This window comes from Caloenas nicobarica, chromosome 5 (genome assembly GCF_036013445.1).
Source record: "Caloenas nicobarica isolate bCalNic1 chromosome 5, bCalNic1.hap1, whole genome shotgun sequence".
NCBI lineage: Eukaryota > Metazoa > Chordata > Aves > Columbiformes > Columbidae > Caloenas > Caloenas nicobarica.
Window position 1 is genome coordinate 36730592 of NC_088249.1, and position 25819 is coordinate 36756410.

Consider the following 25819-nt stretch of genomic DNA (forward strand, 5'->3'; position numbering starts at 1 on the left):
TGAGTAGCACTGTTCTAGGGAGGCAAATCTGCTGCTGGAGTGCAGTTGTGTTTTGGTTGCTGCTTTGCATCAGTGAAATCTTCCTTCCACAGATGTGGTTCTTTTGTTAGCCCTGGATTGTGTCTTGATTTTTCCCTGCCTAGCAAACAGCAAAGTCTGTGGTCCTATTCTGGAGGGGGAAAGGAACTCAAAATGCATAATATTTTTCTGCTAAAATTTCAGTGAGAAAGGGAGTTGTCTAACTGAAGCAAAGTTTTTTAAGGTGCAAACAGAGAAAAGTACATTTTATATTAAGAGAGTCTGTAGCACTCTAGGAGCACCAGTGGCAGCTTCATATAGCCTAAACATTTTGACTGTTGTAAAATGTAAATAGAATTTGCACTTTAGAGCAAGCTTTGATGCTAATGGTTTTCTTTTTAGGAGAGAGATAAGCCACTGAGTGGGGGAAATCATATTTCTAATAGAAAGACAGACAAGACCCATAATTAATGTTGCACTAGCAGGCTTCCTCCATGGTTGGCTAATCACAGCTGAGTGTTAATAAGCATAGAGTTTTTTTTAAATACTGTTGTAACATGTTAATTAAGATAATTTGGCTCCATGTGTCTCTTGAGTTACCAGATGGCGACTGCATTGGTGGAAGGCTGCAATTAGAGTCTTTTCTTCCTTTTACTTCCCCTACCCTAAAAAGGGTGGGGGAAAAAGGCAGCTTTGGTGTGTAGATGGCTGTGTGAGGGGTGCCTGTTACTGTACACAGTGTGAGTGCTTGTGTCTAATTATATAAATGCACAGCTATGTGATTATATATACAAATCTTTTTGCTTTGGTGTCTTCTCATTTACCCACATTATGACAAAAAGAAAAATAAGCCTCCTCTTCAGACTATGTCCTTGCTGAGGAAACTCTAATTTCCCCATAAAGGCTCCAGTCCCTGCTCAGTTTGCTCTTCTGTCATTGACTTCGGAGTATGCAGCATCTGGAGCCAGTAAAGACAGAGGACTTATTTTTCAGTGGACTTTGGCCTCTGCTTAATACACAGAGCCCGAAAGAGGGTTATGTTTTGCAGTGTGTTTTTAGGAAGGCTTAAAATATTTTAGGGGCAGGGTCGGCAAGAAGTGTGTGTGTTCACAATGGAGGCCTTTTATTGACTTCTGCCTCCTGTAAGTAAAATATAAAGAGGTCCTTTAGTCTCAGCTGTTGTTACTGGGCCCCGACAGCAGCTGCCGTCTCGGGTTTGTCCCTCTGGGAAACGATCCATCTGCTCATGTGCTAGAGAAAGCCAGAGTGCTGAAAAGGAGAAGGTTCAAAATCTGTTCTCCCAGTTCCAGTCCCCATCTCCACCCCAGAAATTACAGACCAGTGGAAAACCTGGGCATCTGGTAATCTGTCTTTTATGGTGTGAATGCTGTCTCTGGCTAGAAACCCACTGAATTCTCAACTGTTTCCAGCTGGCAGAGGATAGCTTCAGTCTGGGTCCCTTTTCAGACGTTGTATCTGCAGCTACTCTGCTTATACAGTTAAAACATGCAGGTTAGCAGACTTGTGGGCAATAAGCAAAAAACCCAGATGCTAACACCTTCATCTACCTGAAAAAGGAGCAGAGCTTGCTTCACCTCCACCAGGAAGGACCCACCTGTCCTCCAGGGAGAAGGCTTTCTAATGACTGCAGGAGACCTTTGTGTTGGAATTTAATTATGTGGGCTAAAAAATTTCCCCCTCAAATGTCCTCAAGATGCTGGATATGTCAGGAGGGGGTAAAATCTCAAATATGATTCCCAGAGCAGATCATTGCTGTGCTTCTCAGAGACAGCCCGCCAGGAGAAACCCCTCTCTCAAGCATGCGGCTCTTCAAGTTCAGCGTAGACCTGCTGTTACAGGCAGTGACATTTATCCATGGAATACCTGATGAGCCATTTCCTAGCCTGATATTGGTAGTAATCCAAATGCTCAGGCTAGGGAGGACAATGCAGGAGCAGAGGCTGCACAGTGGGAAGCTGCTGTGCTGAAAGCTTATGAGTGCATCCAGGCAAATATCACTGGTTGGAAACCTGAAGGTATTTAGCGCTCAGAAATGGAGCTGGCACTCTGACTAGCTGGAGCATGTGGGTGGAGGTGACTGCTTTTGTATCTTGTGTATCTACCACTAAAACGCATCCCCTTGTCATTCCTTTCTCAACAGGAAGGAAGATGTGGGTGGGGAAGAGGCAGAACTGTCGATCAAAGCCTATCTAGGTGCTTTTTCTCTGCAGACCAGATGCCTGGGAAGTGGTTTTTGCTTTGGTAAAAGATGGTATTTAGTTGACGTAGCTAGTCTAAAAAGGATATGAAATGATACAGACTTGCTTCTTACTAAAACCAAACTGCTGCTGAGGAAGGGGCTTCTGAAAGCGGCTTCTACTCTTTATAGGCTGGTTTGTGTGTACAAGGGAAGAGAGGAAAAACAAGGGTGTTGCTGTCTGGGTTTCATACTGAAAACAAAGCTGGCTGGTTCTCTCCCCCCATCATCTCCTTCTCTGCAGGAGACTCCTGGAGCCAAACACCAGTCCTGCCTCAGACAGAGACCTTATGTGTGACTGAAGGCCCTGATTTAAGAGGAAAAAGATCCTGACCTAAAGAGGAGCTTGTGGAAATTCTTTGTTCCATGGTTACAGTGTCATTCCAGCCAAGCTGGTCTTCCCTTGCTTTCCTGGAGACCAAAAAAGCAGGAGGCTTGGGTTAGAGGGGCCTGATAACTACCTGTATGCTTTTTGAGTTGAACAGGTGTATATATATGATATGTATTTTATATATATATTACATATATGTAGTTGTTTTTTATATATTTTTTAAATATATATTTGTTTGGGGTTTTTTTTTCTCCTCAAGGTACCAAAAAACACCTTTATTACAGACTCTTCTGGGCACAGGAGGCAAAGTTCTTGTCATAAAAGCAGCTAACTTGAACAGTGAATTTCCTGTCTGCTAGTTGGGAAGGGTTTATAAAATAAGTGCTTGCTGTTGAAAATGGCATGTATGCCAGTTATAAACATTCCTTTAGTTTTGATGCTGCTTTTCTAGTTTTTTTCTCTCAGTGAGTATATAGTGGGGCTTCAGTTCATCATATGCTAGGTAGGGATGCGTCCAGAAGGGAGAGCTAAATTTAAAATCGAAAAAGATTTTGAGTTGTATGAAAACTTGGTGTTGTGGTTTAACCCCAGCCCACAACTAAGACATGATAGGAGCTCCCGCCCTCCCACCCTCTCCCTGAGTGGGATAGGGGAGAGAACTGAAAGGGAAGGGATAAACTCGTGGGCTGAGTTAAGAAGAGTTTAATTAAAGACAGCAAAATAATAATATACTACTACTAATAAAATAAGTGATAATCAATGCAATTGCTCTCACCGGTCAGTGACCAATACCCAGCCTGTCTCACGCCAAGCTACCAGTCCCAGAGAGAAGAGCACCCTGGTCCTGAACAGCTGATCCCAGCAAGAGAGCAAATAGGCAAAAGGCAGAAAGGCAGAAAGGCCAGCTGCAAAATGGCAAAAGGCTGAACTAACACCCAACTCCAAATGGAGTGGAATGGAACCAAACTCTCTAACGGAGTGGAAGTGGAGTGGAACTAATGAGCCAGGAAAGCCAACTCCAGTTACATACAGAGCATGACACTAATGGTAAGAAATATTTTGTTGAACAGCCTGGAAGTCAAGTTAGGTGCTGTCCCACTATGTTTCCTCCCAGCTGCTATCTGCAGCTGGACAGCTGGAAAAGTCCTTGGCCTCCTGACAACAGACAAATACATCAGTGAGTTCTTACTTTGGTTTTGTACCTACTCCAAAACAGTCTAGCTACTGAGAAGACAGTAACTCTATCCCAGGGAAAAGCAATGTTATCACATTATTCTCACACTAAATCCAAACTGAAAGACCATGCTGGCTACTAAAAAGAGAAGTTTCTAACTGCATGAAGAAAGTTAACTTAATTCCAGTGTGTTCTGTTAGGTATAAGCTGAGGCACTGTGGTCTGTGTACAGGCACTGGGAGGCTGATGTGTTGCCTTTGCTGTTGCTCAAGAAGCTGCTAAGTGAGCTTGGCAACTCTGGCTGGTTACCCTGCGGCTGTGGCTAAGGACAGCAGCAACACTATTATCTGGTTGGGTCACATTCATGCTTCTCTGAGTACTGCTGACAGAGGTTGGGTGTATGTCCAATAAACAGAAGAGATCCAAGAACTGGGCTAAGGGAGCAGTAAATAGTTTCCTTATTGGCTTACTAAACAACCAGGAGATTAGGGGAGAGGTTGGGCAGTGCCCTGCTGGCAAGAACTGAAACACTGTGAAGAGAGAAAACAATGTCTCTTCTCCTATTCACAAATATCTCCAGAGTTTTTGCTAGCACATTCATTCAGTTGCTTCCTAAGGTGAAACTGATGTTCACTGTCACCCGTGGGTAGGATCCATGGGTGGCACTCTGTTAGAGTTGCCAGACTCTCTAGAAGCCAAAATGAGCATTATTGCTGGTCTCTGAGTTGCACTTCTAGCCTGCTGGCTGCATCAGCTGTCACATTTTTATTGTGAAAAAGCATTGTGTAAAAAAGATTAAGGCTTGTATATGAATTTATAAACAAACTGCAACTAAAAAAACCCAACCACCTATTGCTGAAAGCCTGTTTCAGGCACCAACTGGAGAGAAACAGTGAAGCTGGCTCTATTATTTTCAGCATGGTGTTAATTAAATCTGAACCTCAGGTCTGAGATGCTGAAAAGGCACAGCCTCTGCAGAAGGCTTCAGATGCAGCTCATGTTTTGGATCACCCCTTTAGCTGTTGCAGGACCCAGGCTGAACAGGGGAGTAGAGATGGAGGATTACTCTCCAGGGTGCCTTAGAGAGTCTGGGGCTTTTTGAAGGTCCTTGTCAGAAGTTAGCAGTAGCATTTGCAGTTCCCTCTGTTGTAGTAAAGTGATACAGACCCACAAATTATCAGAGTCTCCACAGCAGGGACAAGTAACTGGATGATTGGGACATCTTTGTTTTGGATGCTTTTCTAGATGTGCTAGTTTTGTTGCTAGTGGCAAGTCCTGGCTGAGAGAATAAAGGTGGTTGTGTTCTGGAGAACTGGAGGCTTGGACAGAGAGGTGCTCCTTGCCCCTGTGGAGTGTGCTGGAGCACAACTTGGAAGAGAGTAAATAGGCAAAGGCAGTGACTATGACCCGGAGGGAACCCTTCTGTGTAACAGGAGATAAGTGAAGAGACAAAAAGATATACTTTAAGGGAAGACAGCCTTGTTTTGAGCTACTCCACAAAAATCCTACTGTGGGGGAGTCAAGGAAGCAGAAGAAAGATACGATGAGGCTTCTGAGGGAACCGATCCCAGCATGAAGGAAACCGTATGCCCTTTAGTCCAGGGACAGCTTAACTGGGTGCTTCTATGTTGTGCTTCACAAAGATGTTTGCTCACCAGGCTGGACATGCTGGCATGAGACAGTCATGACAGGTTTAACTAGATTAGCCAGGGGAATATTCACCTTGTTAGGTCGGGAGGGTGTCCTTCATTTATAGGATGTTTTTGTTCTGTGAGTCTTGATAATATCAGTTAAATGGAGTAAATCTTGTAGAGCTTAGGATATTTCACTTGCAGTCTTCACGTCCCACAAGAGTTGCAGTTATGTCTGAAAGGCCAGGAGGTGTTAATGTGTCCAAACAGGCCACATGTTCAGGGGATCCTGCTGAGGAATCATCATCTACCCAAATTCCTTCCGAAATGCTTCAGCACTGATGCGTAAGCTTTGTCTGACACTGCTCTGAGGACGATCACAGGTGCTAGAGCACTTGTGTAGCCAGTGAGGAATTAACCTGAGGCTCAGTCCAGCTTCCTCTTAAAGTTGCTGGGATTTGGGCCTGACTCATATAAACACTAGTGTCAGTTTGCCAAAACTGCTCCTTTCTTGGCTTTAGTGACCTTTGTACCTTGTTGTGGAGAAGCAGAAGAAATATTACTGGATTTTTAGTGCAAAACATCCCTTTGTTAAGCAATGTTATACCCATCTGTCCACCCATGTAAGGTGAGCAATGCAATGGTTTGTTCTTCCTCAGTTACAAACCTACAGTTATGCACTCCAGCAGATGATGATTAGTAGTTGTCTTGTTCTGTTTTGTTTTTCTCTTGTAAGAATACATTCAGTTATGGAAGATTTGGTTCTTATCTCTGTTTGGTCAGACTGCCCAGCAAAAGAGGTGAGTGACTGAAATACAATTCAGGTGCCTGGAGCAGAAAAAAGGGGTGTAAGACCCCTGCTAGGATCCAAGAGTCTTACTACCTGAAAAAAGAAATGCCAGCCAACCAGGACTGTTGTGAGGTGCCTTTTGGTCACCTCTTGGGTGATGTTGTGCCTGTGTAAAGAAAGTCAGTACCAGGGAGGTTTATAATTCTGTGGCAATTATCCAGCCAGATTGAAGTATGTTTTAATCTCACATTATATGTGTAAGTGGAGTGTGTTGTACTTGATCCTCACCACAACAGGCTCATCCTGCCTGAGCTTTGGAAATCTCCTGCTTATCTGTGAATTTCATTCACACAGATGAAGCCTCAACTGTGTGTGTCATGTGGCTTATGTTCTGAGTATATAAACCCCCTCCCTTTTGTGTCGGCACACAAAATGCCACATGCTTCCACATGTGGTATTATCTGTGACCATGGCTTGGTTTCGTGTCATTTTTATGTTGTTAGAGATGCTTTGTAGCTCTGTATTGGATTGGAGTTCAGGACCACAGCTCAGCTTCAGCGCAGCCAAGACATGGAAGATCAATTTCATCCTTTGGTGATTAAGTTAATCAGTTTGGCCAACTGACATCTCTTATTGTCTCCAAAAGAAGCCATGTTCCAACCCCTTGCAGCTGTCTGTGAATTTGGTAAAAGAAAAAGCAAGTGGAACTTGCTACTATTAGCAGAGCCATGAGAAAGGGAGCCAGTGAAGGTACAGTCTCATGACACTGTGGATGCAACAAAAAAGAGGATTGTTAGTGTTGTGCTGCTTGCTGTCAAGTTACTAACACATAGTCAAAGAACATAAGAGCAATTAACCCTCCTTCAAGGAGTATTTTCTCGTGTGACCTAGACAGAAAAATTTGATGCCTACAGATGATTTGATGGGAAACTGAGTGGAGGTGCATACTGGCTTAATATTTTTTTAACTGCCTATATATTAAATAGCAAGTATTTTGGTAGAATATTTGCAGAAACCCTAGTATATAACTTTATTTCTGCCTGTCAATCTGTAAATGATGGTTTCTTTACCTCTGAACAGAGTTCAAGTCAGTTGTTATCTCCTTCCTGTTTTCCAGCAGTGAATGCTGGCAGAGAACCAGCTCTCTCAGGAGGTGTCATGAACCTCAGTATTTCTTAGAAATGAGGCCTTTGGGAGTAGAGCTCTGCCCCTGTCACACACAGTGCTGCAATGCCCGAACCACTGTTTCTATGCATCCTCAAAGCTTGATAAATCAAGATGCTGGGAACAGCTTTGCAGGCCTAGGATGTCGATAACTCCCTAGGAAGTTGGTAATTTCTGTAACTTGGCTCTCCTTCTCTTCCCTGCCTGGTGTGAACATTTGTTTTAAGATGTCTCATAGGCTCTGGGATACTTCCAAGAACATGTGTTTCAGGGAGGGAGTTGGTGAAATTCCTGCGTGTTTCATTGTATTTCAAATATAACCCAGTGCCATTGTGAGTCTAGGCTGATGCTGTTGAGACGGGCGTTGGTGGTTACAATATATGTACTTAAACTGTCCCACAAATTTAAAAGATTTTTTTGTAACCTTTTGAGAAGCTTCAGTGTATCCACTGTGTACCACACACCTTTGCAACTTGGAAGCAGTAAATCTGAGGGTCACAGTTTTGCTGTGTCGCTTGAAATCTGCCCAGCTTTAATCGGGGCTGAAATATTGAAAAACCTTCCTCCATGGTTCAGTTCACATGCTTCAAAAAGCATCGGTGTGCCCAAGTAGTATCCAAACAGCAGTGCTTTAGCCTGGGGCTGGGCCACACAGCAGCGTGCAAACACTGCTGGGGGTTAAACGCGAGCAGCCTGCCTGGGAAGCGTGAGCTGGAAGGAGAGCTGGGTCAGGTACCAAACCGTCACGACACAGCCCCGCTCTGGTTCTGGTTTGCCGTGGGTATTCCAGTGCTGCAAACTTGGGGCGTAAGCTTTGCTGCTGTTTGGTGAGATAAAGGGTTGCGCAGAATCAGACTTTACCTTTTCTTCTGTTAGCCCCAGTTTAGAGCATGCATATGGAGGCAATTGAAGAAACCCATTATGGAGCGTGTGAAAATGGAGCGTACTAAAAACTCAGGAACAGGTCGCTGTAGTGGAAAACTACATTGTCTGTCCCAAGCTCTCCCAATGCCTGTGTTACACTGGGCTGGGCCCTGGTTTGCAGAGGTGCTGAGCTCTGTCAGAGATGCTAGGGAAAGGGAGCTGGTCCAGCATGGACCGGATGTGTTTGTCTTCCTCAGTTTTTCAGGCACTACCAGTCCATCATCTTGCCGACCCAACCCTTGCCTCGGCCACCTCCAGCAGTCTTTAAAACCATCAGCACTGTCTAGTAGCCCTCTCCAAAGCTGCAGGCTCTCAGATGCTCTGTTCCTCCGAGGCTGCCTTGCAAAGGACAGGGGAGGTGGGATTGCCCAGAGATGCTCAGTCAGGTTGAGGGTGTTGATGTTCTGGCTGCCTGATCCAGATCTTCTTTATCTATTTCCACAGCACATAAACAGTGCTATTCCATCACAGTGAAGGTGACATTTAAAAATACTTATGTTCTTGGATGCTGTGATGACAAATGGCCTAAGGAGATGGGGGGGAAAAAGGAGTATGTGAGTAACTGTGCAATCTCGTCTCTGTGTGAAGAGGACAAGTCAGAGACAACGAATTGAACACACTTATCAGCTGCTTCTCCTCTCCATTTGTGTGCCAAGTGGCCTGTGGAGGTGAGGAGGAAACCAATTTGCAGTTGTGTAGCTGCTGTCTCCTCTTGAACCCTCTTTCTGAAGCCTTTGTGTGAGGAGGCCAAGACAGGTTTCTGTAAGTGACCAATGCAGTGATATTTCCAAGCCTTTGAGAGCACTACTGCAATGTAAATGAGTGCCTGTTTCTTATTGGCTGGCTGACTTTTGTACATAACTCAGAAACCTCATCAGTGTAGGTGGCACTTTATGATAGAAGGGGAGCCGAACAGTGAGCTGCTGCCGGGTCCAAAAGGGCTCCTGCCGCAATGGCCACATGTGAGTATGGCTCAGGAGAAGGGGGAGCAAAGGGAATGAGCTCTGTTTGCTGCCATCAGTTAGCAGAAAGATGCTGTATGTGACTCCCAAGCAATGTCAGGTACCTCCTGAGGTATAAAAAGGTGCAGGGAAGTTGCCCTCTCTGCTCCTGAGTTTCAGCAGCTGCTGTGGCAACAGTAGCTTTTCCCCACAGCTCTCTACCCAGAGAAGTACCTGTTGTACTGCTGAGAATATTTCTGGCACTCAAATGAGTCCTTGCAGTTTAGCAAGAAACCCCTCTCCTGGGCTGCAGATGAAGTAGGAAGGGCATTTGTATGTGTGCCTGAATGTGAAGTGTGAAATGAATCTGTAACAGCTGATCCCAGCTGACCCTAAGTGTTGGACAGGCTTAAAGTGAAAGCAAGTTTTAGCCTCATCAAAAATAGAGAAATTATTGCAGAAAGGAAAAATTAAGAAACGCAGAAGAGACGACAGTTAATACTCATGAGGCATGGGACAGTGGCTTCTCTGAAGCTTATTTAAGAATGAATCTCCTCAAGAACAAAGTCTTCTTGAAAAGCTGCTACTTAGACCCCTGTTAACCTTTTCTCTCAAGAAGTAAATTGAATTGCAGTTATAAAGCTGGCAGAACTCATACCAGAGGGCTTTTGGCTTTGCTTAGCATTTCATCTCGGGGTTTACTGGCATTTACAAGGCACTACCTATGATGCACTCACACATGTGATTAGGTTCAAGAGTCACTTGCACTGCAGCAACATAGCAAATTTCTCTACAGTGGAACGAAGTGTTCTTATGCTGTTTAAATCTTGCCCAAAATCCAGTTATTTGAACTTTGCCTAGTTGTTTCTCACTGTTTGTCCCACAGTAAGTGAGACACTTAGAGGCAGAACGTGGGAACGTGTGCTCCAGGGGTTAAGGGCAGGCCTGGATGACCCTGCTGTGATGGAATAGGGTGAGTGGGCTGGCTGGTTTTCCATGCCCCAAAATATCTCAGGGGATCTTTGATGTATTTTCTTTTGTGAAGTTTGGGAAGCTGACGTGGATTTAAAGGAAAAAAGTCTGAATTTCTCCCTCTTTCAGCCAGGCATCAGTGGATGGTATTGGGGCTGTCCTGCAGGATCACTCTGACCTGCCAGAGGAGAGGAAATTCTAAGCAATACAAATATCCTGTTTTCAGTGCAGTTTCCTCATTCGTGGTACATTTTTATTTGAATGGCTATTGAAAATTCTACAGGAAAATTTCTGGCATGTACTATGTCAATACCTATTAGTTAGGATAGGGGAGATGCAAGGAGAAATGTAAAGTGCCTTCAGCACTCCAAACTTCACATAGGTAAGCAAGGGGTTTTCTAGAAATGTCTTTGTAATACAACTAATTCCTATTTAAAAAATAGGCTAGATTATTTGGTCCTACTGTGTCAAAGCTCTGTTCTCCATACTGTTGGTGGTGTATCTATGTAAAATAGCTAAATTCAGTATGCTCTTACAGGGTTCCGGGGTGCCTTATGGGGCAGCTCTGTACCTTGACACTGTACTCATTGTACAGTGGAGTGTTTCCATTCCTCATTCGTTTCAGTAGGAGGTGTCATGCTTTTTCCATATCAGGCTAGCCTGGTTATTAGCTTCCCCCCAGTCTCTAGTGAAACAGCTGTGGAGAAAAGATAGCACCAAGGATTTTCTGGGCCTCTCTCATGTGGAATCTATGTTGTGTCACTGTTCAAAAATATCACCAGTTTGATGCCTCCCAACTAGAATGTGCTACTGGGATAACAATCAGTATTTAGCAATCACAGAAGACCTATCAGAGGTGAAACTCAGCAGTGTTCTCTGCCGTTGCGTAAGTCTGTCTTCTCGGTTTTGGTAGTTTCTTAATTCAGTGGGTGTTTGTAGGTGGAAGTCTGCCTATGTGTCCTATCTATTGTGCAACAGATGTCTTCTTCTGAGAGATCCTCCATGATGCTTTCTCTATCTTCCAGATTGTCCCCAGCCACCACAGCCTGAGAATGGAGGCTATAAATGCCACCCCAGCCCCTGCAACAACCCTCTAACTTCAGGCAGTGTCATAGAGTATCTGTGCGTCGAAGGCTACATGCTGAAAGGAGACTATAAATACTTGACCTGCAAGAATGGAGAGTGGAACCCAGCCATGGAAGTCAGCTGCAGGCTCAGCCCGGGTGAGTGCTCCCTCACTCCAGTAGGAAACTCAGAATTGCCCTTGCATTGGCTTTTAGATGATCTTTAAACACTGAGTCAGTGTGATGCTGAGGAAGTCCATACAGCTGTGTCTCATTGTTCCAGTGATTTCATAAATGTGGCTCACAATCACAGCTCTTTTTTTAAAATGTCTGTTCTGTAACAGCCCATCAGATGCAAGCTCAGAGCTCCTCATGCAAGGAAACAACCCCTGAAGAGGAGTATAAAGGAGTCAACTTGTTACTTATAAAGAGCCTCTTATTTTAACAGTTCTCATCCCAGAAATGGAGGAGGCCCTGACTCAGGGGTGTTGAACCCATTTTCACCGGGGGCCACATCAGCCTCATGGTTGCCTTCAAAGGCAGTAGTTACATTTATACAGTCCTAAAATTACATTCAGCCCTTTGAAGGAAACCGCGAGGCTGACATGGCCCCCAGTGAAAATGTGTTTGACACCCCTGCCCTAACTGAAGCATTTTCCATGCGGTCTGGTTTTGCTCCTGATGGGTTTGACAATGCACCTCCCTCAGTGTTGTACCATGTGTCCACAGGTATATGCGTATGTAGAGCCAATCTTCCTTGCAAACACGTTAAGCAACTGTTGGCCTCCTGTGGCAAAGAGCTCAGTGGTGCTACTTTTCACTCTACCGGCAGGAAAGGACATTGCTGATAAATGACTTCTGCATCTCTCCAAATGGAAGTGGATAGCTTTTGTTTTGTGAGTCTCTCTCAGCTGAACAGGAATTCCTCCATCAAAGCAGGAAAGTAAAAAAGTTTACAGGCAAATATTCATCATACAGCTCTTAGTTTACCTAGGGTTCTTCTGGTTTTAAAAGCATGAATACTGGACAAAGGGAGAACTCCCTCCTCTCTTCAAGTTTGGCTTGTTGATAGAGTCTTACTGCTCAGTCATCCTGAGTCAGCAAGATGTAAACTCTGGAATTAATTCTCATAATCCATAAAGCAAAATGTGTTAGCTTAATCAGAAGGAAACAGCAAAACACCTCCTTCAAGTTCTTTATGGAGCTCACTGCGTACCTGTGATCTCTGGAACATCCTGCCCTGTCCCAAAGACTCTGTCTTCTCACTGTCTTTGTCACAGCCACTCCAGTAGCCCCTTTCTATGATGTATAAGGAAGAAAACTGGGAGTTTACCTGACAGCAACTAGATCCTTAAGAGGCTTTTCAAATTCAGCATAAGCTTCCTTTCCACAGTGGTCCCCCTTCCCCTTGCAGCACTAAGGATGGAAGACAAAGCTGTGTTATTGCAAGTAGTGTCCCTGGGTGACATTCCTGCATGGTGGCATTTGGTCTACATCAGAGCTGAAGGGATTGTGTTGTGATGAGCAGAAATCCCTCAGATTTCTTTGGCGTCCCAAAGGATCAGTGGCCCTTTCAAAAATATGGGACCTCAAAAGTCTTTCCCAGTGAAAAAGCTATGGCTCTGACAGCACTGAGTTTGAAACAACTGGCCAGGGTCACAGACATCTGAGGTTTAACTACTGGGTCTCTTTCACAGGGCTGAAAGGAGTAGGATTTGGGAGAATGCGGAGAGAAAGACAGTAGATCCTAAAATGATTGGTAATGGATAAGATCCCACCTGTTCCATATAGAATAAACGAAATCCTGAGCAGTTATCAGATGTTTTGTGTAGCTCTGAGCGTGTCAGCTCCGTAGGGTTTTGACAGTATATTGTGTGAGTTAGTGAGCATGTTGTTGGAATCCAAGACTGTGAATGTGCTGGTATGTACCCTTGGTAATGAGCAGTTTTACAGCATTGTGTACTGATGCTGAAAATGGAGCACCCCTTTTTGCCTACCCTTTTCTTTGTCAGTGTACTCAAAGTGCCCTGGGTAATGTTGACAATGGAAATCCTTACTCGACCTTATTTGCCATAGGGAAAAATGTACCAGATGTTGTTTTTCCCTGGGGAGAGGTCAAGCTACTTCTGAAAAGTTTCAGGAAAATGAGTTCAAAACAACTTTGCAGAAAAAGCAAACTGACTTTCCATCTTACATGCCTGTTTTGGGCATAGATTTCAGTCTGTAGTCTTAAAGACAGTGGTCCTCCAGCTTTTTTCTTCTGTTTGCATGCTCTTCTTCCCCTCATCCCTAGCTGCAGGCGTGTCCTGCGTGCCCCTGCAGATGGAGACCTGTGCTCCTAAAGAATGTGTCGAATGTAGCAAAAAGGAATTGAGGAGTTGCATACATGGGAATGTCCTGAATGTGAAATGTACAATAGGATTTGCCAATGACGAAGTGAGGTTTTTCAGATCTCTACCAGAGACATAAATTAAGGACAGAGGCAACGTACAAACGTAGTTATTTGCTCTAGGGAGGTGAAAGGCCTACTGTAGCATTCTAGGCATGATATGCAGTGTTCAGCAATACCCGCTCAAGGCCATTCTCTCTCCATTCCCAATTTATTCCTGTCTTGCAAGGGACCTTTAAAAGCCGAATCGATTCCCGTACAGTCACAGAGCACAGCTAAGGAAGGGTAGGAAAGAGTAATGTGAACAGGGCACAGGTATCTAATGCTGAAAATTCAGTCATCCCGGAACAATATCTGCCTTCTCTCTCTGTTCCCTGGCATGTGTTTGTGTGTGAGGGAAATTGAATACTTGCTGTGTCTTACACATACCCAGCCAGGTGACTTCCACCTCTTCCTTTGGGAGACTGTTCTATTAGCCAAGAAAACCTGTTATTTGGAACTTTTCCTATTGTTTGGCCTAAAATATCCTGCTTATTGTGCTAGACAATTATTGGCCTTGCTGGTGACATCAGGACATTTTTTTAGCTTTTGCGTGGCCAGATCTCTATATAATGTGACCTTTACCACCACCTATCATTTCCTGTGGCCTGCTTGCACTGCTTTTCTGTTTGCCTTGTGTTTTTCCAAAGAACCCTTGTATGGGAATGTTTTGGTTTAGGTTCCCTTTCCAGCTGATGGAGAGCTGTCAGCTTGAGCTCTCAACTGTCCTCTATACGAGATATCTGGTGTGCCTTGACTGTATGGGAAGCTTGGGCTCCTTACATGTGCACTCAAGTATAAGTCCTGTGAGAAGACAATGTGGATGTTGTTCCTTCCCTATGACAGTGATTTAAGGCAGTGGATCATTTTACTATGTATTTCTTTTGGTTTTGTAGAAAAGGACTCTCCTCCAGCAATTGGAGTACCCACGCTGTCCATAGTAGCCTCCACAGCAAGCTCTGTTGCCCTGATTCTGCTCTTAGTTGTGCTGTTTGTGTTGCTGCAGCCAAAGCTGAAGTCGTTCCATCACAACAGGTGAGTGTAGCTGGGGTCTGGAGGGGCTCAGAGGTGTCGTGTTTCTTTGCAGCAGAAACCCCATTAAGGTACATTTTTAGTCCTTCATTTTGGAGCAACTAATCTCCTCGCTTTTCTGCTCCTGTTATAATCACCTCAGTGGCACCTCTGCTCCATGGTCCGGCAGGAGTCTGAAATGGTGCTCTGCCCAGCTGCAGTCCCCATTCTAACATGCCATCTGATGAGTGGTTTCCTTGCTCTTTTTTCCTTGGCCTTGAATGTGAAAAGTTGTGATCCCTGCTAGTCTGGGTACAGGTCAGTCTCCTGCTTCTTCCAGCCTTGGATAGCTGCTGAAGTATGTGTTTGGGTATATACATGTATATTCCCCAGTCTGTTTGAGATCCCGTGGTTGTGAATTCTGGCAGTGCTGCTGATTAGATACACACGCAATCTGCCATCGTTCCCTGTTGTGAGAGGAGAACCCTCCTGGCCTGGGTTTGTGGATGAGAGGAGGGACCCAGCCATAACAGTGCTGCCAGCTGAGGTCAACAAAGTCACTGTGGACTGTCTCTTCCAAATCAGCTACTAGTACTCTTTAAATAAGAGCAGGGGCATGGCTGTTCAGCAGTGGCGAGATTGAGAGCTGGGGCCCTGGATTCTGCTCTTCTCTTAAGAAGCCCAAACCACTGGAAAATAAAAATTCAACCCTGGGACTCTGGCTCCTGAGTGCAGGTGATTCACACTGTGCCAGCTGAAGAGCTGCCTGCCCCACCCCACCAGAGGTTATCTCACCAGCAGCAGAACAGGCAGCACTGGGTGTTGCAGAATATAGCAGCATAACAAGCTGAAATCACCTGTGGCCAGAACCCTTTTTTATCTGTGGGCTGTGACAGTGGAGGGTTCTGAGTCATGGTCTTTGACAGACTTAGCTGTGGAGGCAAGTGAGATGAGGCTTTGTAACCTTTTCAGCTCTTGCTGCTAAATCCATCAGGCACTGTGAATTACAGCCCCTGCTCATGTTGATGGCAATTCAGAGTAGGGCTGCAAGGCCATGCTTGCTTGACCTTGTTAAGCCACCATTCATGCTTCTTTTGTCTCCTAAGTTAGTTAATGGTAAGCATTAGAGTTCTGCTGTGGGAGGTTACTTGAATTCTCAGTAACATATATATAAAAATGTAAATGCTCACCTTGATTTTTTTTTTTTTTTCCCCCTCTCCCTCCTCTTTGTTTTTTTGAGGCGAGACCAAGGTGTGTCTGGAGATCAGGTCTCTATCATGGTGGATGGTGTCCAAGTGGCCTTGCCATCCTACGAAGAAGCGGTGTATGGCAGCACAGGGAACTGCATTCCACCTTCGGACTCCCGAGTGCAGATCGTGCTCTCAGAGGGAGCTGGGCAGAATGGAGCCAGAGAGATGCAGCAGCAGGACCAAGGGGCTCGCAATAGCTTTGAAAGAGAAGATGAAGCCCCCGGACATTCTGGACTGTGTGAAGCCAGTGGCTCTCAGCGCTCTGAAACTGTTCTTGTGCATCAGGCTGCTACCTCTTCCTGGGTAGCTGGCACGGCTAGCAGTAGACCTGTACACAAAGAAATCCAAGATTCAGAAAGCAGTGACATACAGAGCCTTTTATCACTCACTTCCTCGGAGGAATACACAGACGGTACGTTACTTGGGCGAGGAGCACTGAATGAGACCCTTATAAAAAACAGGTTCTACAGCTGACAACCTAGGATGAAAATGGCAAGGAATGCCCCTAATGTATGTCAGGCACCAGAGGAGCTTTTGAAAAGAAGTGTCCCAGTCTCCACGGCATGTTTCACAACTTTGATGTGCGAACAGTTATTTGATGCCTTCATCTGACGTATGTGGCATGCTCAGACAGAGAGCCTAGGGCAGTCTGGAGAGACTGTTGGGGTTCTGCTACTCACTCTTCTTGTCTTAGCAAAGGATTTGCAGAGAAATGCCAGCTTCTAGCATAATAGTGCAAATGCGGTAAAATAGCTGTGTTTGTGGAAGACAAGTTGGGGGAGTGGGAGGATATGCTTGGAATACAAACCCTTTGTGATGTTTGGGCTTCTTCATTTTTAGACCATTTTAGTAAGGAGCTTACTGCCACAGTGCTTACAGTGCAGCAGCCATGGCCTGCAAGAAGGCCTAGAAGGGATGTGCTTGAACTTACTGTACTGGGCAGAAGGGCAAGTCTGTTAAACAGTCAGTGCATCTTGTGTTCTTGACTCCTGTTGTGCCCTGAAGGAGTGGCTTTACAGTGCCAGAGCTGATGTGAAGCTGCAGCTCAAGATTGCTTCTGCAGAGACTGCTGTGCCTTAGGCAAGAAGTGTAACTCGCTTGCAGATACCTCAGGGCAGAACTTCTCCTTTCTGTGGTGTCAAGCCCTACAGCTGTAGTAATGCCGTGCAGAACCCTTACAGTAAAAACAGTTAAAGGGGATTTCTGCTAAAGGGTAGAAATGGCAACATGTCCTGGGATGGGCATTAAACCTCAAGTGTGTAAACAGCAGAAATCCAAAGGTGGAGCTTATCAAAAAATGTCCACACTGTAGAAATTAGAGGATGTTGCCTCTGCACTGTGTCTTTTTCTATCACTGCCTGGAAACCTGTGTTGCCTCTCAGATATGTTGTACAGTAGCAGGTTTACTCTTGCAGCAGGAGACGATAAAGTTTGTGCTTATGGCTCAGAGGTGAGGAAGCTGCAGCTATTGGAGGAGGTTGTATTTCTTCAAGTTAGGTAAGGGCAGGTGTGATCCTTGTATTTCCAGCCATCACTCTTACAGTAAGAAACATGTCTTGGACGTTTTGAGGAGCTAGAAGATTGATGAGGTCATGGGAAAGAAGGAAACTGTTAATGTGTAGGAAAGTTATTACCTTGCCGTAAACAACATTGGTAAGGCTTTACTGAGAATACTGTATTTTGATGTGGGGACCCCCAATTCAAGAGAGATGTGGAGAAACTGGTCAGGCTCTGTTGGAGGCCTGCCAAAATAGCCAGGGGCCTGTGGGGACTTGGGCTTCTTTAATCTGGTGAAGAAGCAGCTGAAGGCCAAGCCAGCAATTGACTACAGTTACTTTACATGGAGTTGAAAATACTATGGAGCCAAACTCTTCTCAGCCAGATGATATAACATGGGGCAATGGCCACAAGCTGTAACTTGACACATTCAGGTTGGGCATTAGGAAAATATTTTTTGCTAGGAGTGTACTACAGGACAAGATGGGCACCCAGAGAGGTGGTGAAGTCTCTGTCCTTGGAGATTTTCAAGGCTGGAGCTGGCGATGGTCCTGCTCACAGTGGCAGGTTGGAGCAGAGCCCTCCAGAGGTCCCTTCTGCTGTGCTGTGATGACAGGCAGACCACTGCATTACCATGTTACAGAAGTGAGAGCATGTCTTGCTTTCAACAGCATTTTTTCTGGTGTGTATTGAACTGCAAAAGTTTGACTATTTCTTCTTTTCTCTCCCTACCATTCAGATATCCCCTTGTTGAAGGAAGCATGAGGCCTGCTGTGTTTGCCTAGCCTTTTCCCTCTTGGATTTCTTCCTCCTCCTCTCCCCCTGTCTTCAGGACAGAAGCACTCTGTGCAGCCTTCCCCGTCCTCGCAAGCTGTACCCTGGATACCTCCAAGCAGAGACACCCTCAGCTGAAGATCCAAAGGATGTTGCCAGATTGCCTCCTGGATGCACCAGTGGGGTTGATGCAGCGCTGGCTTCTCCATTCCATCTGCATCAGGGGCTCAAGGAACAGAGTGGATTTGAGCTCTCCTCTCCTCTTCCCCAGCCAGATGTTTGACAGCAGTCTCTGAAGAGCTGCTCTTTTCTCGTGCCTTTCTCCTCCTCACACCGGCTTGTTGCAGCTTGTCAGCCTCTCTAGCCCTTCTTCTGCCCAGAGAGCAGGGGCTAAAACTGCTTGATCACTGGGTGCAGACACAGTTTATCTATACGTATATATGTTATATAGGCTCTTCTTCCAGCATCCTCTTTGCAATAGGGCAGGACAAAATGCTTCACTGGGATTGGAGCAGGGCTTGGGAGGGATCCCAGTGAAGGGGCAGCAGCTTGTGATGTCTAGAAGCACCTCAGATGAGATGGGCTGTGTGACAACTTGGCTGTGCAATAACAGTTCATTGAGAATTGCTAGAGTGCTGAAGGCTGAGAAGTCCAATATGTAGGAATGCCCTCTGACCCCTTCTCAAAAAACACCTCTGCAGGAGTCCATTTCTGAAAATGACATTTGTCTCCTTCTTCCATCTCTACCTGTGCAGCCCACTTGGTTATGCTGTGTTTCTAGAAGCTGGGACTGTACTGCCAATAAAACAACCGTTTCAGCTTTGGTCTGGTGCCAGAGCAGCTCCTGATGTTAGCTTGTAGAAGAGCCTTGAAGAGTGGCCAGTGGTTAGCAGGGTCCAGAAAGCTTGGAGGATGTGACTTTCAGTTAATAAGCCCTGTGTTAACCATGAGTTAGCCCCATTCCCTGGCTGGAACCAAATTTGTGGCCCCACTCTTCTGAATAAGCTGTGTGTCTCATAGCTTTTCCAGTTAAGGTGGTTCTGCGCTAAAGCTTGAGTTCCTTTTGGTCAGATCTTCAGGCAGTAACACTTTTCAGATGTAATCTGGAAGTGGTTCAGGTGTTTGAAAATGTCAAGAGCAAAACTGCCTGTAGGTAGGGAATGCTATTGGTGAGATCCCAAATTACCTTTCCAGCCACGTAGGTACCTTGGTACTTGAATCCTGGGCAGCCACATCTCAGAGGCCAGAGTGTCTTCCTAGATTCGTACAGCACGAGTCTGCTGTTTGGTCCTGATGGGCTTCAGTGGGCCCACGGAGAAGGGCTGCTTCTTTGTGGCCGGGGGTAAGGAGCATTTATAAACCTCTCCTAAATACAATGTTGTTGCCTGTTGCTGGGACACCATAGCTTATTCCTGAACCTAAGTTTTGGAGATTGTTTGTTTCAAGTTCTGGTAGCAGGGAAAAGAAAATCCAAAAATATGTATACCTCTGCCCCCCTCAGTTATCTATAGCAGGTCAGAATATCCTGGTTGCTGTTAACAGGACTCTCTTTTTGCAGGAAGCCGTGTTCATCTGGGGTAGGTGATCCAATCACAAAAGCATTGTCGTGATTGTAAGGTTCTTCACCAGGGAGGTCTGGACACTGCATTCCCTGGGATGGGTTTCAGCAGGAAGAGCTGGCTTCTTAGATGCATGTACCTTGTCATAACTGCTTTGAAGTAACTAGGGGAGTGTTTGCCCTGTGAGAAGCTGCTAAATTATTGAGTTGAAGGAGCAAAATGTCATGGCCTTACACATCATGTGGTAATGTACAGGTGAATAGGGATGCTGTTTGCTGCTTTGCATTTGGTTTTTGATCCTCGCCATCCTCATCCTTGTTTCAGGAACATACTGTCACAGGACTTGGTAAAAGTGACGTGACGCCTTGATATATAAAACTACTGTGGCTTCACTCCAGTTCCTGGAAATGGGGATTAGCCATAATATCCAGCCATGTGCCCACTGCTCCAGTTCCTGATCAGCTGTTAAATCCCAGGATGCCTGGGACAGTGTGTGCCTGTGGATGGAAGAATCCTATTTTTCCCTCTCCTTGTTTTAGGAGGATGTTATTAATTGAAAAATGCAGTATTTCAAACTTCCTTCCCTATCGCTTATGTTACCTAGCATTAACACAAGGATTTGTTAAATTCAGTTTGGATGATGAAAATCCCATGTCATTTTACGGTGGGACGTAGTCTCCATGTCAAGCACTGTAGAGGGCAAACATTGTTTACACATCTGCTATTGGAATTTTAGAAAATAAGCATGGGAAAGTTTGAATTTAGTTTTTAACTCCTACATTGGAAATGGTCTAAGCATGAGCAAATTGTCTCATTCACTGGTTTCATCAGGGATTGAGCGTGTGTCATGGTAAGGCTGAAGGAGTGTGAAGGGAAGAGTACGTAACTCTTTTCCTGCTACCTAAGCAGCTCGGAGCAGGAGGAGCTGCTCTGTATGTGTTTAAGGTCCTGTCTACTCAAACTGACCCTCAGCAGTCACGGTGTAGAAGTCAGGTATGTGTTGTCTTCTTGCGAGGAGCATCATTTAACCCAGCGCTAGCACTGGTTGGTGGGAGAATCCTGCAGGGAGGTGGAAGCTGATCCCAGGCCTGACCTTGCCCTGGACGAGCACCTGCTCCGCCAGCAGACAGCACGTACTGAGTGGCCCTGCCTCTGCTCTCTGCTGTTCTAAAGCAAGCAGCCGCCAGTTCAGGAGAGAAAATTCAGTTCGGGTGGGGAAGAGGAGGAAGCAAGCTGCACAGAAGAGGGAGTGCTTAAATTGTGTTTTGTTTATAGAAATAGTGGGAAAGGGCTTAACTAAGGAAAGGGGGAAATGTGGAGGCGGGGGGAAATATGCAAGCATAGATCTTGTGATCAGGCATCAACAGGCAGCTTCAGCTGGCTTGCTGAGAGGGTAAACCAGCAGCTCGCGGGCCAGTCTGTGCCGTGCTGGCTGGTGACCACAGCCGGTGCTTCCAGCGCTTGCAGAAGAGCCCGTCCCCTGCAGCAGCGCCGGTGGGAGCGGGCCCCAAGGAACAGTGGAAGCCAGAACATGAAAACCAGTTTGGGGGCATCACGTTCCTCTTGCCCAAGTCCTCATCTGTAGAGTTTATTTTCATATAAAATGAGGTAGAGTGGCTGGGCAGGAACCTGAGATGTGTCTGCTTGACAATTCTTTTTTAAGGGGCCGGGGTGGGGGAGCAAGGCCTCACTTTACTAATTATCAAGTGATTGTTACTCATTCATGTTTGTTTTCATTCTGTGGAGGCTGAAGAACTGGGAAGTCTTTTGTGCAGACATTTTGGAAAAACTAAATTGCACAGTCCTGTCTTTTCTTACAGGAGCAAGGGCTGAGGCTTAAAGATCCATCAGTCGTGAGCTCTGCTCTATTTCAGGAGCGTTCATTGCCCCTGAGCAAAGAGTGTGTCCTCTCTGACTCTTGCCATGGGTGGATGCGGAGTACAGAGGCTCAGCCTTGAAAGATAAAACATGACAAATAATTTTTTTTTCTTTTGTGGTGTTTGTTTTATTTTTTGCTGCTGGTGGGTTTTTTTTGTTTTCTCTGATGGGGCCACAGCCTCTTTACCTTTTTTCTCCCACCTATGTCTGGCAAAAGAGTTCAAAGGGAGACATTTTTTCTTATTAAACACTCCTGACATAATCACCTCATATTCTGTCATACGTGCTGGATCCCGTGATATTCAAGAACATTATAATGATTGAATTACATTGGGAAAATAAAAATAGCACTTATTTTAAAGGTTTCTTTTATTTTTGGAGTCTGATAGGTTAAAAAGTTAAAAGGGCATTTCAGAAAGTCAAAGTACTGTGTGCAATACAAAAACCTCCTTGCTCCCTTTCAGTTGCATAGTTCTAAAAAAAAAAAAGTGCTACCTACTGCAGTGTTTACAGCCCAAGCATTGCAGAACTTGGACCAGTGTGAGAGCACCAGGAAGTGAAGCTGCAGTAACCCCCAGGGCAGCCTCCTCTCAGCAGCTGCATGGTGAAGCTCAGCTCAGAGGATGAGCCGCTTGGGTTGTGCTGGAGCCTCCTGCTGCCATGCAGGGGGTCAGCAGCACTGGCGAGAGGTGGTTTTGTGCGTTTCACATAGCTTCCGTCTCCCTGTGGCTAACTGTATAAGAGGTAACGAAGTCGGGAGGAGAGACGTGCTGCAGCACGTGAGCCTGTGGAGTTGTTGCTTAGTTAACTTCGTGAGTTTGGGGGGGAGAATTGCTTAATGCATTTTTATCCTTTTTTTTTTTTTTTTTTTTTTTTACCACCAGGGAACTTGCTATGTAGATGAAAGCTTACTCAGCAAGCATGCTGCTGCTTGTTAACTCCCTGGATGTGTCCCCTGAGGTTTCTCCTTAGCCTTTCAGCCCCGGTGTGGTGATTCTTTTAATGCATCTGGAGCCTTTATTTGGCCTTTTCAGCACACAAAGAGTCAAGTGTGTTAGGATGAAATATGTTCCACTTGTTTTGGGAGGAAACCTCCTGAGATGCTCCCAGAGGTGGATGACTTGGGTCAGTACTGAGGAGTAGGGCTCAGAGGGTGACAGGCTCAGCCATTGGAAATAATCCAGGATGGTGAAGTCGTTTGCAGCACAGAAAAAGGAACACAAGGCGGGCGTAAGGAAGAGCTGTGACTGAAAACAGGGGTATGCTGCAGGCTAATGAGTTCATGACCAGGTTGTAAGGAAGTGTGTGCTTTGTTTAGATGACTTAGCAGACACCAGCAGGCTTGCTATATTAAAAAAAAATAATAATTTAACATATAACTGATTGGACACACCGAGATTTTCTTGTTGACCTTTTTAGAACATATTTGCAAAACCTGTTTTACTGCTCTGATAGCAGTTGTTAAAAATATCCTGTCATTACTTTGTCCAGATAACAAAATAAAAACAATTTACCGTTCTGGTTTCTGTATATAAATGCAATAAATCCTATCCATTTTGCACATCCTGCCTCAGACCATCCTTGCCCTTCAGTCCTTACCAGGGAGCTGCAGACTGACTTGCTCTTTGTGAACACCTTTCTTTGCAGAAGAACTTCATTAGAAAAGTTGTTATCCGATAGGCTGTGGAAGTGCAGAGTGGTTTCCTAGAGCAGGCTTCATTTTAAGGTGTATTTTTATACAGGTCATAGGCCTTTTTCCAGTCCTTCATCTCCTTCTCCTGCCCTTCCACACCAGAACAGAGCACGCCACCTTCCACATGTCTCCTCAGGGCCCTGTGCTCAGCACAGCTCCTGAACTTGACGCTCTGCAGGTGATGTATGGACACATGTACCCACTAGACCAGGTTCTACTGATGCTCTGCATATGCTTTCCATAAGCTGTGCTTTTTCTTCTCTCCTAGGGTGAACAAGGACAGGGGGCAACTCAGTTGTGCTGGAGAATGTTTTTGTTCTGATTCTCAAATTTGCTTCCTTCCAAAAGAAAACAAAGCAAAGGTGTCTGTGAAGCAGCTGTCCTAGGATGCAGTGGGTAGACTGCCGGTAGTTGCTGTGCAAATGCAAGGGAAGCTTGATTGCCTTTGTGCATTAACCTCTTTTTCTTCTTTCCTGTATGTGTTTTCTTTTTATCTGAATTGCACCACTATGGAATTATTTGCAGAATGGTACTCCATATATATGTGAGATTTAAAAGCAAAACCATAATTGATGCTGTGCAGGATGTCAATCAGTTTTATTTTGCTTTATTTTATATATTTTTTTTTCCTGGTATCCTGTACATTGCAGTGGGTGTGAAGATAGTATTTTAATATTTGTACAAAGTTTAATTTAATTGTTCTATGTATATAACTGCATTTCTAAATTAAAAGAAAAAAAAGTTCTTTTGAAGTGATTCTGCAGTCTCTTGTGTATTGTTTTTTTTAACTGCTTGGGCCTTATAGGCTGGAGTTGTAGGATTAGAGAATACCTTGCAATACCACAGGGAGGCCTCAAGAAGATGCATTTTGGCAAGTGTCTGGAGCAGCTGCTGCATGGTTCTGCTTGCTGGGCTTTGAACCTGCATTGGCGACTATGGCACCAATGGCTGATCACTGCTGGGGTGTCTCCATCTCTTGGTGGGCCCTTGGCAACCGTGAGCCTGGGGAGACTGTGCGGGTTGTCAGTGATGGGAAAAGGGAGGAGAAAGATTTAAAGAGATGATGTGTGTCATGAGAATACTTCAGAGGCAGAAGGGTTGCACATAATAAATGGCTAATCTTGAAGACTAGATAAAGCAAACAGTATATATAGGAAGAGGGTGTTATTTTTAGAGGGAAGATAGCTCTGACTGGCAAAATACTAATCCAAAGAGGGCAGCAGGACATACGAGACATTGGAGGGATCTTTCAGATACATGGGTGTAGACAGCACAGGTCGGAGTGTGGAGGTGAGGCCGAGTGCAGGCTCTGCTCTTCCCTCTTCTGGGTAGTCGGGCTGCACTGGGAGGGTGGCAGAAGCAGAAACCAGAGGAATGGACGTGCATTTGTTCTGCTAGTGCTATAGACTTTTAAAATTATTATCGTTGTTTGTATTGCTTTAAAGACTTAAGCTAACTTTTCCCTTTGAGGCAAGTGTACTAATGAGCATTCCTTTCTTTTAAGGAAATCTATTGGTAGTGTAAGAGGAAAGGGAAGGAGAGAGGAGATCCTTTTGGCCAGCTTGTTCAAAGCAAAGTCCTTAAAGATGTTATGGAATATTTGTGTATGCACATATATGATTTTTATCCTTCATGAAGGAACAGGCAGGTTAAAGAGAAGGGACATCTACTTTTCTCCCATTTCTTTTTTTTTTTTTTAAATGATTCCCACACAGCAACTGATCTTGCTGTAGTTTTGCCACTGTGAAACTGGTGCTCTGTGGTCTGTGCTTGCCTTTCTGTAGCAGACAGTTGGCATGTGAGAGTTGGTGGCCTCCAAGATCTGCTTCTAAATTACTACTATTTTTCACTGGGCTGTGGTCTGCCATGGTAATTCCAGCAGCCAGGAAGGTGCTTTTCTCATTGTTCTGCAGCTCTTATCTATTAGACTCATTGGAAATATTTGTCACCTCTGGTTTGTGCCTGCAGTGAGAAGTGAGAGTGGGAGCAGAGCCAGAGAGAAGCCAGCCTGGGCTGGGTGGTCTAGGAAATCCTCCTGAACAGTTGGCCCCTTGGCTGAAGGGTGGAAAGGCCGGGGCATGCAGGAAAACCTCTGCTTCCAGAAAAACAGCCTCATCACAAAGACATCGACCCCGTCACAAAGACATTGACCCTGCCACAAAGCTGCTTTGAGAAACTTGCTCAGGAAAGGGGATAGATGGGCTCCTGCCCTCCCCGGGCGTCTTGCCAGCCGGCGCACTGTACTGCCGGCTCCCAAACAGGATGTTCTGTACATGTGGATTTTCCAGGAACACAAAGCCATGGACACACCAGCCCCATTACAACCACGAACTTTTAACTCTTTAGCAAGACTGAGCGCATTTGGAGCCTTTTCTTGCCACCCATGGGTGCTGCGTGCCACAATGCCACCATTGGAGAACTTTATGGTGGGATCATACTATCAAATCATCCCTTGACAGGCTC

General features: G+C 45.2%; 1 protein-coding gene across 3 annotated transcripts in view; it reads left to right on the forward strand.

The window, feature by feature from the left end:
• Positions 1 to 24108, forward strand: part of SUSD6 (sushi domain containing 6) — an 88288-nt gene extending 64180 nt beyond the window's left edge. For all 3 annotated transcript variants that reach the window (XM_065636194.1, XM_065636193.1, XM_065636195.1), the window contains 4 exons: positions 11228 to 11425; positions 14591 to 14729; positions 15946 to 16367; positions 18192 to 24108. In XM_065636194.1, coding sequence (XP_065492266.1) covers positions 11228 to 11425; positions 14591 to 14729; positions 15946 to 16367; positions 18192 to 18217 — 785 coding nt within the window. In that variant the 3' untranslated portion in view covers positions 18218 to 24108. The remainder of the gene's footprint in view (positions 1 to 11227; positions 11426 to 14590; positions 14730 to 15945; positions 16368 to 18191) is intronic.
• The last annotated feature ends 1711 nt before the right edge of the window (positions 24109 to 25819 follow it).